This window comes from Microtus ochrogaster, linkage group LG4 (assembly GCF_000317375.1).
Source record: "Microtus ochrogaster isolate Prairie Vole_2 linkage group LG4, MicOch1.0, whole genome shotgun sequence".
Lineage (NCBI taxonomy): Eukaryota > Metazoa > Chordata > Mammalia > Rodentia > Cricetidae > Microtus > Microtus ochrogaster.
Window position 1 is genome coordinate 24,939,567 of NC_022030.1, and position 17,403 is coordinate 24,956,969.

The following is a 17,403-nucleotide window of genomic DNA, read 5'->3' on the forward strand; positions in this document are numbered from 1 at the left end:
CACACACACACAAGTTGGTGAGGAGGAGTAGGATAGTATTCTTGATGTATGGCCTATACATTTATTATATTTAATTTCATCAGTTGTGCCGGACAGTTTCACGCTGACTCAATACAAGTTATAGTCATGTGAGGAGGGAACCTCGTCTGAGAAAATCCCTCCACAAGGTTGGGCTGCAGGCAAGCCTGTAGGTCATTTCCTTAACTAGTGATCGATGGTGGAGGGCCCAGTCCATTGTGAGTGGGACCCTGGGTTGGGGGTCCGAACTACTGTAAGAAAGCAGGCTGAACAACAAACCAATCAGCAGCGACCCTCCATGGCCTCTGCGTCAGCTCCTGCCTCATCTGAGTTCCTGTCCTGACATCGTCCTTCATGACACATTGTGAGTTTGAAGTGTAAGCCAAATAAAACATTTTGCTCCCCAAGTTGCTTTTGGTCACGGTGTTCTACCATGGCAACAGTAAACCTAACTAAGACATTAATTATTCACATATCTGGGGAGAGTATGTGGACGTATGTGTGGGCAGAGTGGAGTCCAGAGGTGGGTACTAAATCCCCTGAAGCTGGAATTACAGGTGGTTATCAACTACCCAGCGTAGTTCTGTGAACCGAAAGAGTCCTCTGGAAGAGCAGTCACTGCTCTTAACTGCAGAGCCTTCTCTCTAGTCCCCTCCTCCAAACTATTAATTAGAAAGAAAAACTTTAATAAAGAAGTGTAGCAGATAGCTTAGGCTGATCAAGGTTAGCACTGCCAGCACTGGCACAGGGAAGAACCATGTGCTGCTCCTAAGATGTAGGACTGGGATGTGCTGGCCAAAGAGATAAATACTACAGCACTAATTTAGCCTAACCCCGAGGAAACGAATTCAGATTGACAGACTTTTTTCCAAAATTGGCTTGTACTCTTCAAAATACTATGGTCCAACCCCAAGAAAAGCTGAGGAAATGATCAAGAGTAAGGAAAACTAAGAGACGTGACAACTGAATGTAACACGTGAACCTGGACCAGACCTTTGACTCTGAGTGAGGATGAGTGAGGATGAGCAGCCTCTATAGGCTGTGGTGATGAGGGAGCTGAGATGCTCTGGATGCAGCCCGTGAACTACCCTGTCCTGCTGCATCGCTGCTAACACTCCTGGTTTGACAACTATCTTCTAATTACAAATGTGAGAGTCCTTATTTCTTAGCAAATACACTACCAGGTGTTTAGAGATCGAGACAAGAGCACCTCTGACTTACTGTCATGTGGCCATTAAAACATACACACACATACGTGAATCTATGTTCAGGATGTATGGCAGTCCCTCCCCAGCAAACGCTCTAGAACACATTATGAGTTTGCAACTTAAGGAGTAAGTATGGTCACAAATAAAGGGGAAAGTCGGATTCTAAGTAGGCCTTCAAATGTCAGGGACTTTAGTATCCATCGGTTTAGAATTGCAGCGCCATTGGTGATTTCCCCCCTATGGAAATCACTGGAACCACACAGGGACAACCAGCTACAATGGGAAAAGAAATCCAAACAACAAAAACACCGAAAAGAAAATACATGATGCCTCTTAAAAAAAAAAAAAAAAAGAACTAACTTGGCTATGAAAGGAGGTAAGGACTGGGAAGAGACTTCTGGATTCCAGAACTTACCAGGGTTTGCCTTGGCATTATGCAAATAACTTTTTAAGGGTAAGAGAAACGTTCAGGAATAATATAAAAAAACAAACTTTTATAATTAAGAATAAATAGGAAATTCAGACTACTATAATAGTATATGTCACAAGCAGTTACAAATTATGTTTCTTCTTCCTTTTGCTGAAATGCTACCATCCTGTTTTTCTACACAGAATACCAACTACTTACATAAAGTATTGTTTAATACAGAAATTATTACATATAATTATTATTTTATGTTATAAAAAAATGTTGGGCTTGTCATAAAACAATTTTAATTGACATTTTAGATAGAAAGCAGATTTTATCTAAAATTACAGAAATACTTTTAGCATTATTTTAAAAATCTGCCCCCAACAGAAGGTTCTGTAAACATAAACTGTTGCAGTAAGTTTTTCAAATGCCCATAACATTTTTGGAATGTAAAGGGTGCAATGCTGATTAGTTATGACATTAAATATCATAAACCAATAAATAATTCATATAAATGAAGCACATTAAGAAAGAAATCTCATCTCACTTATGAAAACAAATATAAAAATCATAAAACAAAACAAAAAAAAAAACACTACACAAATTGAACTCCACAGCACCCAAGCCAGAAGGGACTTGTTCTGGAAGTCAATGACTTTTTAATTGAGCAAACTGCGATCACACTCACACAACAAATTAGAAAAACCACATAACATTAATAGTCATTTAAAAGAAATGCAGTATATACTGCAAATTAGAATGTACTGAAAAGAATTTTCTCAACATTATTAAAAAATATCTACATAAAATAATAGATAACATCTACTATCTTTAACCAATTTCATAAGAATCTGAAATAAGGCAATTGACACTTTTAACATGTGACTATGTCAGAATGTTTGAACAAAGCAAACAGATATATGGTCTAAATACTAACTGTACTAAACAGATAATTTTCATTTTTTTAAGGTAGGACAGTTAGTATACGATAAATTATCTAAAATATTAGCAGTGATAAAGAAAGTAAACTCACCACTCACACATACAAATCAAAAGTTGTCTTAAATACTAGCATTAAACAGTTAAAAGAAAGAAGACTGTTACTGTTATGGCTGAGTTAACTGTAGACTTGGCAGATTCTAAAACCATCTAGGTGATAGGCCTTGGACATATCTGTGAGGAACTGCCTTGACCATGTCAACTGATGGGCAAAGACACCTCTCAGTTGCAGTTAGGGTCCGGGCTATGTGTGTGGACACAGTGGGTTGAGCACTAGTTGGCATTTGCTGCTCTCTTCTTAAGGTGGATTCAAGGGAGCAACTGCTTCATCTCCTGACACCTTAACTTTCCCCTCGTGATGGACTGTGACACGGAGCTGTGAGCTAAAATAAATTCTTTCTCCAATGAGTTGTCTTGTGAAAGTATTTTATCACAGCAATGGTAGGAGAAACTAAAAAAAAATCAAAGAACAGAGGCTGGCAAGATGGCTCAGTGGGTAAAAGCACTTGCTGTGCCAGCCTCATGACCTGAGTTCAACACCCAGAATTCATGGTGGAAGGAGAGAGCAAACTCCTAAAAGCTGTCTTTGGACTACCATGTATATACTGTAGTACACATATATCTGCATCCACCTACACACAATACACACACAGGGGGGAGGGGGTACACTCAGAGACAGAAGGATTAATAAAATCTTAAACAACAAATGAAAAATCATAAAAATAGTAGAAAATCTTCATACAGCATATATATGAAATGGCTCCGATTCTGAACAAAGAACACACACACAAAGGTAACAACCCAATTGAAAGGGGTGAGACTTAAAAACTTCAAAATAAGCAAAACAATGGGCAATAAACACAAAAATGTACTCAACATTCTTAGCTGTGAAATAAACGCAAGCTGAAACAATAAAATCATTTTATCTCTACTGAAATCATTACTTGAAAAGACTGGCATTAGAAATGTTGGCAAAATATGGAACAAACTCATTGCTGGCTGAATGTACAATAGTAAAAGCACTCTGCAAAGCGTTGCCATACCTATAAAGTTAAGCACAATATACCCAGCAATTCTATTCCCAGTATTTATCAATGACAAGGAAATATGCTTTAAAAAGAGCTCGTGAAAGCCTGTGTCATACAGCTAGCACCTAGAAGCACACTACAGACATTTCTCAGAAATATACTTTAAAAACCAAAAGCTACCCAGCAATGAAAAGGAGTGAATTAAGAATATATGCAAGTCCCAAACATAAAAACCAATCACTGCTTTATGGTAGTGACAAGATATAAGATAGCTATACAAAAATCAACACACAGAGTTATATACACCAACAATAACTACTGAATCAAAAAAATAAATCCCATTTACAGTGGCAACTAACAAAATAAATATCTAGAAGCAAATACAACAAAGGAACAAAAATAAAAGCCATGAAAACATTACTGAGGAAAACAGGATCTACATGAATGGGAAACACAGCTCATGTTCACATAACAGGATTTTGTGTGACTAACATGGAAGTGTTTCCTGTTTGGCCAACATATTCTACACATTCGTACCAAAATCACAACTTGTATTTTTATCTTATGTATAAAAGTGTTTTTGCATCCCTGTACAGTTATATACACAAATTTGCATGAAGTGCCCAAGAAGGCCAGAGGAGAGCAACAGATCCCCTGGAACTGGAGTTACAAGCAGGTTTTAGGGTTTACAAGTTATAGGGGTTCACGAATCCCAGGCTGGCTCGGACTCTACGAGGTAGACCAGGATGACCTCAACTTCCTGAGCGCTGGGACTACAGACACACCACCATGTCCAGTTTATGTGATGCTAGGAACTGAACCCAGTGCCCTGTGCATGCTAAGTATTCTACCTAAGAGCCACATCCCCAAGCACAGCTAGTAGTACTGCAAATATTAATTAGGTGACCTAATTAATTAGCACACACACACACATGAGTAAACAATTTTTTTCTTTTAAGTTGGTATGATAATGCTCCTGAATATCACATCTTAATACACAGCTATATAATCAAGATAGTATGATACTGACATGAGAGTAGACATTCTCAAAAGAATGACAGGATAATTCAGGAAGAGAAGAAGCATCTTTTCAACAGGAGTGTTAGGACAAAGGAACATTGTCATACAAAAGAACAAGTGTGAATATCTCACAAGCACAGGCTAACTGAATCACAGATATAAAACCTAACCCCAAAAATTATCAGAAAAAAAAAACTAACACATGGCCTTGGCTGAGAAAATGGCTTCTTACTATGCCATCAAAACCACAAGTGACAAAGAACAAGGAAATCAGACATACTTGGAGAGAAAACTCAACCTGGGCGGAATATGCAGATTTTTCTTGGCCAAAACACTATTTATACAGCATGCACATTTTTCTTAATATTATAAAAGAGAGTAATTTAAAATATAAAGGAAGAAGTAAGCATAATGGTTTTGTGTACATATTGCATCATTTCACTGAACAAACCCTGCATTCTGATATCTGTGGGGAACCAACCTCCAAAACTTATATTCAAAAAGGTGAGTGGGAGCCTGGGACAGAGGTGGTGGGCAAGAGAGGTGGGCACTGATGGATATGAGGTTTGTTGTGTAGATGTGAGCATAACACACCACCAAACTGTAGACTTTAAACAAGCACACTTTGTTATATGTAAATCTGTCACAATCAAGTTATAAGACAAAATTGTACTGTACAAAGAAACTAGATGCAAAGGAGTATTCTATGAATCTATATGTGAGCTCTTCAAAATACAAAATGCATCTACAAAAGCAGAAACCCAGGAGCATTTGACTGGAAGGAGGGAGGGGAGGGGAGCAGAGAGCACTCTCAGGTGATATATAAAATGAGTATATATGTATATCTGTCAAAACTCACCAACCTCTATGCTGAAGATGTATATACTATACAGCATGCAAGTTATATTTCAACAAAAGTTGAACATTAAGAAAAACCCACAAGTGAGGTGAGGTGGTTTGAAAGAAAATGTCCCCCAAAGGGAATGTTACTATTAGGAGGTGTGGCTTTGTTGGGGTGGGTGTGGCCTTGTTGAAGGAAGTGTGTCACTGTAAAGGTGGGGCTTTGAGGTCTCAGATATGCTCAAGCCATACCCAGTGTCTCAGTTCACTTCCTGTTGCCTGCAAGTCAAGACACTCCACTCCTTCTCCAGCACCATGTCTGCCTGCATGCCACCATGCTCTCTTCCATGATGATAATGGACTCAAGCTCTGAAAATGTAAGCCAGCCCAGGGAAATGTTTTCCTTTACAGGAGTTGCTGTGGTCATGGTGTCCCTTCACAGCAACAGAAACCCTGACCAAGATGTGAGGTTTATAAACAGTGGCTTTCTTGGCTTATGAAGTATGTCAGTGTTTAAGGAAAGTGGCCATTGTGTACAGGTCTGAAAGCTTCCCCGTCCCCACACAATCACCTAGGCTCGCTGATTTGTTAGAACTTGAGTGTCCGAATACTGTCACACAGCTGTGACTTAGGACAGAGAAAGGACAGAGTAAAAGCATCAAAGATAAAAGGCACCACAACAATGGTAGGGGAAGAGAAAACAAAATCCGTTAGTAACTGGTATGTGTGGAAGTTTTGTAGGATCTCTTTGCAGTAGATTTAACTGTGTTAGAATAAAAAGGAAAGAAATAATTATAATAGTGAGGAATTTTTAACCCTAACAGAGAAAAAAATAAACAATAAATTATCTGGAGATAAATTCAATAAAAATCGTAAGTGCTTATCGTATAAATGCTATAAAAGTTATGGTGAGATATGAAATATTTGAAAAGAGCTTCATGCCATGTTACAGGAGAAGATGTCGGTCCGTTCCAGGTTTTAGTGAACTGTAGAAGATGCTGTCAACCCCACAGCCTCCTCCTCACTTCTCTTGGGAGAAGTCTTTTTCGCAGATGGACCGTCTCCAGGCACAAGAAGGACTGACTGCCACCTACAATTCCATCTCCCTGGAGACCATCACCATCGAAACAAGTCCTGTCTGTACCTCAGTGATAAGCACCCGACTCATCAACTCAATGAGATAAAATATTCAGAAAAATGCCTTATCCTCAAGGTACTGTTTTCTAAACCGGGTGGTAGGGGAGTGTTTCTGCTACCAAGTGCCCTCTTTCTTACACACTGCTTAGAGAAACTAGGGTAAAGACCAAAGCACAAGCAAGATGAGCTCAAGGAAACACTCTCAACAGTGTACATCGTGCCCCTGTCTCCAGAATTGTTCACAATACTATAAAGGCCTTTACTTTTTCTTCTCCCCCATACTCATTTGGGATAAAGCTAATAGGGTTTTGCCTCCTATGATCAAGTCTTAACTAATATATAATTAAAATAATAAACTTCTAAACAAAATAAAACATGGAAAAATAAGATATAAAACAAGATCAATGACCTTAAGTGGAACTATTGTGTCTATGAAGTTGAGATAATAACCTAATAAATATGATTAGTGAAGAATAAATTACTCAACAATTACAAGGACTATTAGTTCAGATTCCCTAAGTGCAACTTCCCCAAACAGCCCGAAATGAAAGGGGGGAGGGGAGACACATGAATACATACCTAGATTTTTTTCCAGCCATTGATGCCCTTCAATTAGTTGGTCAATTAAGGCAAAATAATGTGCCGTGGCTTCGTCAGGCATAACCCAGCCACCCGTCACAATCTCGAGCTGACCATTCTGTAGCAAGCTAGGAGAAAATAGATAGAGGTTAAGGTAACAACAGTGACAAAGTTCTAAGAAGAAACTGAAATACACCAAGATTTAAGATGAACCTTTACAAGTGGCCTGCACTTAAGTGGGGGTGGGTGGGGAGTGGGCATTTCTTTTGAAACAAGTCAATGAGTTTCAACTCCAGCCCCCAGATATGAAGTACCCATGGTAAAGGATTTCGGGTGACCCTTATTTTCCCAGGACAGGATTTCCACGGAGGTACGGTAGGAAGAAGACTTCTGGGGTCGGGAGCTCCAGGGTTTATTTTTGAACCTCACAGTCATTGAGCAGTATGTTCTACTCAGGCGATGAACCTGGTGTTTCCTGGACTGTCATTTCAAAGACAGTGTCTATTTCAATATGCCGGTATCAGAAAGTGTTATTTGCCTCTGCTCTGTCAAGTTAATTAAGCACACCACTCAGTAAATGCAATAATTAAGTACTGTGTTTCAGTTTTAGTAAAATGTGGGCGATATGGCTTCATTGGGACTGTTGAAAGCTATACCATTACTGTTATTTGTTTGCTGAGTATTCCTTTGCAATAATGCCAGGCAAGAGAATGGCTACTAATTGTTAGTTAGTAACATCTCTTTCTTTTTCTTTTGTATTTCCAATATAACCACCTGTCCATTTGAGAGGTGTGGAAGTTCACAGAGCCAGGAAGCTTTTATGATTATTCATCAAGACATGACGAAAAAACAAAAAAAAAAAAGCTAGAATTTCTAAAAACTTCATTTAAGAACACAATTAAGTCCAAGAGCGCTTGCTGTTCCCTCCCATCTTCTGGACAAGGGGCTTTTACTCAGTTAGTTATTTGTACTGACCCTTGTATCTAAGTCTGCCACACTCCAGAGGCTGTGTGGATCTGACCGCTGGACTAAAAGCCCGAGGTTGATAACCAGACTTGTAAGCACAGAGTGGAGTTTAGTCCCTGCCCATCAAATATGGACATGCATTCAATTTCATTGTTTCACTACCCTAACAAACACGTACTGTAGAAATTTTCCAATATAATTGCTTAATAACAAATGATTTGCTGGGCTTAACTAGACAGAAACTTCAAGTTAATAAGAACTAAAATGAAATGAAAGAGAAAAATTATTCCAAAGATGGAACCTTTTCTTTTCAATTTATATCAGCTTTATTTTGTTTGGGAAAAAAAATAGTCCTATCCTATGCTATAGGCTTGAATGGTCTCCAAGAACAGCCAACCAAGGAAAGCATTATGCAATATATTCAGTAGGGTGATTTCTCCAGCTGCACTTGTTAGTAACACATCCCTTCCTTGGGAAGCCTTGGCTGCTACTCTGAAGGTACTCTGAGTTCTTATCTGTACACAATGGGTACTATAAGGATGGCCTCTTTCTAACTAAAATGTTAGCAAGCAATTTCATATTGCTCCTCTTCATCCAACCTAGACGGTTCTAACCACCTAGGTGTCTCAACCCAAATATAACTTACCCAGAAGAGTCCAGGGGGCCCTGAGCAAGTTAGCACTCCCCCCTGCCTCCTCACTGTATGACAACATGGCTTTTATAACAAACCAAAAGTACCTGTTTATTCCTATCTGCCGTTTGCCCTCCCTCCCTCCCACCCACATAATGCAGGCAACAAGAGAACAGGGATCAGAAAGGCAGTTACACGCCCAACACTGAGAAGCCTGCTTTTGAGCAACAGCTCATGAGACTTTCCGTTTAACACCAGTAATTAACAAGTAGTTCAAATTAGGTCAGACTTGCATAGAAAATAAATCAATAAGGATAAAGTCGGCTAGAATGGTATTTCAATAATGCAGACAGTGGTAGAAAATATGGAAGAGGAGGAAATAAGGTTCCTAAGAACGTATCTGCGAGAACTCAGGCTATGATTGGGACAACAAGAAATGAGTACTGGTAACACCGCAAAGGTGACTCAGAGTTCCCCAGTCCAGGTGTTTAACAGAGTGATGTTAATAAACATCAGACCGAGGGGAGAGAAGTCGCTTTGTAGTATGAACGTAATTCAGTCTGGGCCAGGCCACAACAGCAGTGTTTCCAAAGGGGGTTGACGGCAATGGCCAGTTAGATCAGGGAAAGTCTCCTGAATAAAAATCAGTTTCCCAGACTGAAAGGAAAGGAAATCAGAATGGACAAGAAGTCTTTAAAAAGAAAATCGAACAGAGAGTCGAAGGTCAGGTAGGAAAATGAACAGAAATGGAATTGATAAGAAATGTTAAAGATAAATAAACCTATGAAAAACATCTAGAAAAGAGTCAAGCAGCAAAACCTGCCCTTATAGTTTGTAAAAAGTGCTAACGTCACTGTAACTATGACAGAACAGACACAAAGTGGGTCAGACGGTAAAACCGAGAAGCGAGTTGTTCAAATACTGGCATTAATACGGGTATCGGAGTGATTAGAAAAAAAGATCACATGAGAAAACTAAGATCATGGCATGGAAACCCAGGGGCTTCTTCTGAACACTGGGTCCATGCAGGCCTTTAAGAAAAACTGATAAGCAGACCAGAACAAGAGCGGGCCAGAGAAGAGCAGTTTTATTTATCTTAGCATCTTTTATCCAGACAAGACAAAACACTACCTAGAAGAAAACAGTGTGAGTCTTAACTATGCAGTCACAACCTACGTGCTGTGACAGGGGACAGGCTCAGTCAGGTCAGCAAACCCACCTAGTCTGTGGCAGCCTCTGTCTTCCTACTCTGGGAGCCTGGGGCCATCCACAAGAATAGGAAAAACCAGATTATCAGACCAAGCTTCTCCCGGTCAGGAAGGTTTGGTTTGACATAAATCCTTACCGAAGCAGACAAAAGAACCTGCCACGCAATCACTCATACATTCACCATGTCAACAAGAACAAGAGAAGTGCAGCCAAACGGTGGGTCTACTGCAGCACCACAGTTACAGTCCCTACTGCTTGCAGTCACGTGAAAGTTCATAAGACAGACTGTGACTGTACTTTCTAGACTTCAATATTCAAAAGAAAAACTATGGGAAACACCTATAGCTACAGAAATATTTACTTAAATATAATGTACTCAGTGTTCAATGGGACCAAATAAAGCATTATCTGGATAAGCAGAGGAAAACAATCAAGACAAGGCCACATAACGTCTATACTTAGTCTCTGCTAAAGGGCTCTCTGCTGTCTGTCAGACTTTCCAATGCACATGTCATAATCCTAACTTGTAAACATGAGATCTACATGCAAACATAAGCAGAGAATACACACCTAGCAAATCCGACAGCCCAGAAGCCAGCCCCTAACTTCGAAAATCACTACAGCTCACGCTTCACTTTTTACAGCGGCGGCTAGCTGCCTGATAGAACACTAACCACAGATCCAAGTCTCTCCTTCAGTGCTGGGCAATTTCATAGAAAACGCTGAGAGAAATTACTGATCAAAAATAAACCGAGTGTGTCTGTCACTGCTCATTTGGCCCAAGACACAGCTCTTAGACTTGAGAATTCACTGCAATGCTCGAGAAGCGGTAAATCATTTTTAGTGAGTGTCATGTCTTCCTCCATGTAGACTCATCAGACAGACATTTGCAATTTGGTCACACACAGAAGGAGACACTCAAAGAGCTTTTCTCCCTAATGGGGAAATTGTTACAGACAACTTAGTAGCAAACAATGCATCATTTAGCAAGCTTCAAAGAATCACAAATTAATTTCACATGAGAAAATGAGATGAATTTGTAATTATGTGTTGGGGGAAATATGAAATAATGTAAGATGACATCCTGGGTTTCATTCTTAAATACAAAATTAGTTAAATGGAAAAGTAAAAAAAAAAAAAAAAAAGATGGTGTCTCCTAAAGAATCAACTGATGCCCTGAAGACTTGTGCCAATCAGATCAACCGATGCACACTTCCTAGGTGTGTACTATCTAGTTGGGGAGCACAAGCAGGACTTTTTTAACCCCCTTATGATAACTCTGGATCCCTGGACTTCCTAATGCCCCGGACACCAGACATCAGAGACTGAGTATAAGAGAATAAGAAGACATGAGTCATTTCCATTATTTCTTCATTATTTCGTATCGACTCGTTCCTCCCCCAGCTTGTCATGTCTTAGCAGCCTAGAACATCTTCCCTGCTAACACTGGTCTACCTAGCTCTGAGGAATGAGTTCACTATTAGCCATCACATCGTACCCAAACTTCAACGAAGCTATCACCTTTCATAAGCTCAGCAACAGTCTTCCATAACATTTACAACTTAAACGAATTATACATCTGCATGTTTACTGCCTTTTTCCTCCAATAGAGCACAAGCTCCAGGCAAACGGGAATTCCATCTGTTGAACATTTAACACTTAGGGGGTTCCTACCAGTACAAAAATGTAAGAAAGGGGTACCAATAACACTCAAGGCAAACAAGGGACAAGCATCAGAGATGACAGAAATAACTGAGCTCTACAAAAGAGAAAGAAATGTAACCTCATCCAGAAGGAAACATAAGCTGAATGGAAAGCGGCCTGCCACATCTCCCCCATCAGGTTACACAGATCAGAAGGCTGCGCAACATTCTATGACGCCGCAGACACATGGACACAGGTATTCACACATGCTAACGCCAGGATTTGTCCAGCTGCAGACTGCAGATGTATCCAGAGGCTATCGAAAAAGTCAGCAAGAATTAACACTAAGACAAAAGATAGGCTCTGTCTTAGCAAGGAGCCGGAAGTTAACAACCGGGTCACAGTTGGCCGTGATTAATTCAGCAAGTTTCTCTCATAAGAGACTTTCTAAAAGTTCTTCAAGATATGCATTTCAAGGCTGGGCATGATGGCACACACCTTTATTTAATTCCAGCACTTGAGAGGCAGGAGGATCTCTGTGAGTTCAAGGCCAGCCTGGTCTACAGAGTGAGTTCCAGGACAGTCAGGACTACATAGGGAAACCCTGTCTCAAAAAAACCAAAAAAGATGTAGATTTCATTAATTCATCTTTTATTGCCAAGTAGTGTTCTATCTTTTTAATCCATTATCTTGTTGACGAATTTGAACTATCTCCAGTCTACTGTGGAAATGTAAGCACAAATCGTTTTGTGAGCATGATTTCATTCCTCTCAGGTCACTTTCTAGACCAGCACCTCACACGTATCATGCGTGTTCATTTGGAAAACTCTTGAGAAGTCACCCTCTTTAAGCTCCTCCCAGCAAGCCACTCGAGTGTCCCAGGTGCAGCACATTGTCCCTGACCTTTGCTGCCATTCACTTTTTACACCGTGACCGTCAGCCTCTGCAATATCCTCCCCACTGACCAACTTGCAGGTGTCTGAGACGCCATGTTCTTGCTAATCTTTGGCCTTCTCCTCAGAACCTGGAATTCCTTCCCTGTCCTCTGACACTCTCTTCTCGCTAGCCAGTTTTAGTCACTCTCCGGTTTCATCCTGAATACTACAAGCCTCCAAACTCCACTGAAAACAACAGTTTCTTACAGTGGTGTGTTTAACTGCGCCTTGCCTCTTCCCTGAGGGCTTACCTTGGATCTTAGCACAGTAAATATTTGTTGGATGAATAGCACAGTAAACAGGGGAAGGCTTCTGGGATGAGGTAATGTTTTACCTGAGTCATGGGAAAGATTAGATATGAAATTACCCAATGTATAAAACAACAATGTGTGTATGAGGCCATCAGTGGCTAGGGATGCCATGCTGGCCTGGAAATTACTGAGGCATGCCTAGGGGCAGAATTTAAGATGGGAGGCAATCAGGGACAAAGGCAGAAAGCTGAGCAAGAACACAATGGTTGCACTTTTGAACTTGTGTGTCACTGAACACCTTAGAGCACAGAGGTAACGTGGCAAGAAAACTGTTGGTGACATAGAAGGCACTCGAAGTAGCAGGATGCTGACTAGGTAGAACTGACAAGGATTTGGACCTAATTGGCCACAGTCTGAAAGCAGGTTGAAAAACAAGGAGCCACAGAGGTCAAGAGCACTGAGTTCAAGGGCAGCAGCGCCACCCTGAGCCTTTCTCCATTCCTAGTAGGAGGATAACAGAGAGCCCCACCAAGGAAAGTCAGAGAGCTCTGAGGATTTAACATGCCTGGCACACAGCACACTCAACGGGTCTAGGATTCTTCTACCAGATCATTACTGGGCTTTGGACCCAGAAGTACTTAAGATGCTAGGCAACAGGACCCTGGAGGCAGAGGTGGACAGATCTCTAAGAGCTCAAGGCCAGCCTGACCTCAGTGGACGACCAGGGTTACACAGGGAGACCCAGTCTCAAAACAAAACAAACACGCACACAAAAACAACAACAACAAACACAGCCATCATGAATAAAGAGAAGTGATAAAGGTGAGGTACAGTGAGGACCTGAGCGGAGGAAGAACCCAGGAAACCAGCTGCTTCCTGTCAGCAGTGCTCTGGTCTCTGATGAAACGCCGCAGGCTCTACGAACAATTCAAATCTGCAGCTGACTCTAGACTTCACAAGACACACAGACTTCACACTGCTCTGGAGATTTTAAAGCAGCCTTTGGTTAGACACCATAAAACCCGACCTCTATAAACGTGTAATAAATGAGTCGGAGTAAGAGCATTAATGGCCCATTCTTCTGGGAAAACCCAAAGTGTGCATCTGCTAAAATCTTAGTATTTAAGCAAGTAGCGGCAAATATTTCTGCGCTCAATGAAATGTTCACTTAAGTACAAGGCTGGATAAATGTAGCAAGAGGCCTAAAATATTAGATGGATAGATATGCCTCCTTGAAAAAAAAAATAACAATAAACCTACAAATATGGCAAATTACAACGTCTACACTGAACAGTGGGCAGCAGACATGAAATACAATTTCACACCAACCAAAACAAACCCACAGTGAGGCTGGTCATGAGTAAACACACAATGTTCCTGGTTCCAGGCACCCAGTGGGTTTCTGCACTAAACACTGCCCATGACAGCAGGAGCAGATGCAGCCCAAAGGCCATTCCACTGTCTCCGGGCCCAGGCAGGAAGTTCAAGAGAACCAAACATCATCCAGCTGGTCTGCATTTCAATGGGTGCAGACAGCATACGGCCCAGAATATCCCAATGTGAAGCCAGAAAGGTAAACAAAACAAGCACAGGCAGAAAACACGCTGATGACTTAATGGACGGAAGTTTCTTCTAAATCCTCCCAGACATATGTTCCAAGGGGGCACTGCGACCGTAATGGATTAGATTATTCTGAGTTATAAAAAGCAATAAAAAGCTCAATGTTATTTGCATGGATCTCTTCTTAGTTAACTTGATTCTCATCTTTAAAGGTTTATGAAGCTATGGGGAAAGAAGGCAACAAATCATTGATAGAGTTGTTCCCAGGACCCCCCCTGCTAAATCCCTCCCCCCCCCCCGCATTAGCTGCTTTTCTTCTGGGGACAAGGAAGGCTTCAAGGGACTCTGTTAGCATCCAGAGGCCTGTGAGGCAGCAGCTTTCTACATTTATCTTCATAAGGGGGGGGGGCACTGTTTAAACATTTTAGCAGGCATCAAAAAAATCTTATCAGTCACCTATTTAGCACTAGTTAAGAATTTTAAATAATGAAAACAAAAATCTAAAGATGTGTTAAGTTTGCTACAAAAGGCACAGATGTGGCCTATGTTTACACAACAAGCACTATGGGCACTCTGTTCAAGTAAGAAAATAAATGCAACTGCTCTAGATTAGCATTTCTCAATCCGTGGGTCCTAAAACCATCAGATAACACAGGTATTTACACTATAATTCATAATAGTAGCAAAATGACAGTTATGAGGTAGCAATGAAAGTAATCTCGCGGTTGGGGTCACGACAACACAAGGAACTGTATTACTGGGTCACAGCATCAGGAAGGTTGGGAACCACGGCTCTAGATCCATAGTCAGATGGCATAACGGAACACAAGTGAGTAGTCATAGCCAGAAGAGAATTTCAACAAACTTAAGGAAAACCGAAAGTCAGTTTTCTGAAACAGCTGTAATTAATACACACACACACACACACACACACACACACACACACACACACCACACTGCCTAGCAAAATGGCATCACTACTCATCAAATCCTTTACTTCTCAATGCCAAAGAAGCAGCTTCCACAAGATACACCGAAGCTTGCACAAGATGAAGAGACTGAGAGCTGGGTTCTAATCTGAATCCTACCCCAACTACCATCCTCTGTCTTAAACACTGAATTGAATCATATGAAACTGTCAGTTTTGCACAAATCAAAAATAGTAACAGTTTTCAATAGTTCAGCCTAAATTAAGTGAACAACAAGCAGAGGAAAAATAAAAGAGACAAAAACACACAGGGAAGAATCGAGAAGGGACCATGCAAATGCCACGAAGTTGGCGGCATTTCTCATAGCGTACGGAAGTAACACAGATTCTACTCTGAACCCACTGCTGATTGTACGGAAAACTGGACAGAGTCCTCTGCGTCAATGAGGATTCTCGGAGGCTCTGGTGTAGCCCCTATTTTGTGGACTGTAGCTCCTATTTTGTGGACTGTAGCTCCTATTTTGTGGACTATAGCTCCAATTTTGTGGACTGCAAGAAAGCTAACAGTCAGGACCTTTCTCCCCTTGCATGCTGTTACCAGGTACAACCCCAAAAACCTACTACCTTGGTTTCTCTGTATTTCAAAAACAATTAGAAAAAGGGTAATTAGTGAAGGAAAATAGATTTCTCTAGAGGATGTCCAGAACTAGAGAGAGAAAGCCTTCCTGCTGTTAGAGCCAAAGTTCTATAGAATAGATAAAACAAAGGCCCCCTGAACAGTGTGTGCTGATTTCCTTGTGGGAAGCTGTCAGATCTGTACAGTACAAAGTCTCTCCCTGAGACTAGCTCCTCCTCAGCCCAAGAGCCTCCGCCTTCCTTCCACCAGCTGAGGAAATCGACATTCCTAGAGGTCCCGGCTTCACAGCGTGCAGCACCTGAACCCCATGTGCACATTGCCAAACGCAGCAGACAGCAAGCACAGTCCTAAAGAACCTAGATTCCGTCTGACTCACCGAGGACACACAGCCTACCTACATCTCCCACCGAGCCTCCAGGTGACACCCAAACACAGAAATGACAGATACAGAAAGTCAGGCCAGGCTCGGGACTCAGCAGCTTCACCGAAGAAAAGAGAAAAGTGGCACAGAGAAGCATTTCCTCCGCAGGTCATCTCACCTGTCCAGCTCCCCAACTGCCATGGCCTCTGACTCACTGCTAGAATCCTGACTCAAAAACTGCAAAGGAGGGATGCCATCAAGCTTTCTCAGAAGAGAAATGTCTTGGGAGAACATTCCTGGGCACAAACCATCAAGGGCAAAGCTAAACTTCCAGGTTCAATGACGGCTGAGCTGGGGGAGGATGAGGTCAGGGCGGTCCACAGGACCAAACAGGGCAGTACAGACTTGACTTGTCTGCTCCCTTCCATTTCTCAACCTTCATCTGCCTCAGGAGTCAAAGTCCTGAAAACTAATACATTAACAGTCCAGATCTTACCTGACCTGTCTGGCGAAGGGCAGCATGGTGGAGAATTGGACTTCTCTGCCTGAGAGACCATTTCCCAAAACAAACAGCTGAAGTCATGTGATAAATACAGAAAAAAAAAACAAAAACAAAAAACTGGCACCATTTGAACAGAGAAGCAAGAGCTGTTAAGCACTTTAGACTGAATTTTGCCAACAAATTCAAGCTATGGATAAACCTGTTTACACTCAAGAATGAACATAAATGCATAATTAAAGTTAAGGCAAAGCATTTGAAGTAAGGAAGAGAAAGACTCAGTAAAGAACTGGGGGTGGGGAGGAGACCCTTGAGAAAGAGCACACAAATGCTGGAAATGAACACTGAGACGAATATAGAAAATAAGCTAAACTCAGGGAGTCAAGCAGTGAGGTTCTGAGACAAATGGGGCAACAGCAGTATTCACCTAAGGACTGCAGCACACCCATGCTGAGGACTGCAGCACATGCATGCTGAGGATTGCAGCTTATACATGCTGAGGACTACAGCACACATGCTGAAGACTGCAGCACACATGCTG

General features: G+C 41.3%; 1 protein-coding gene across 1 annotated transcript in view; it reads right to left on the reverse strand.

The window, feature by feature from the left end:
- Positions 1–17,403, reverse strand: part of Man2a1 (mannosidase alpha class 2A member 1) — a 170,514-nt gene that overhangs the window by 105,793 nt on the left and 47,318 nt on the right. Inside the window, exon 5 of the mRNA XM_005361333.2 lies at positions 7,242–7,369. Coding sequence (XP_005361390.1) covers positions 7,242–7,369 — 128 coding nt within the window. The remainder of the gene's footprint in view (positions 1–7,241; positions 7,370–17,403) is intronic.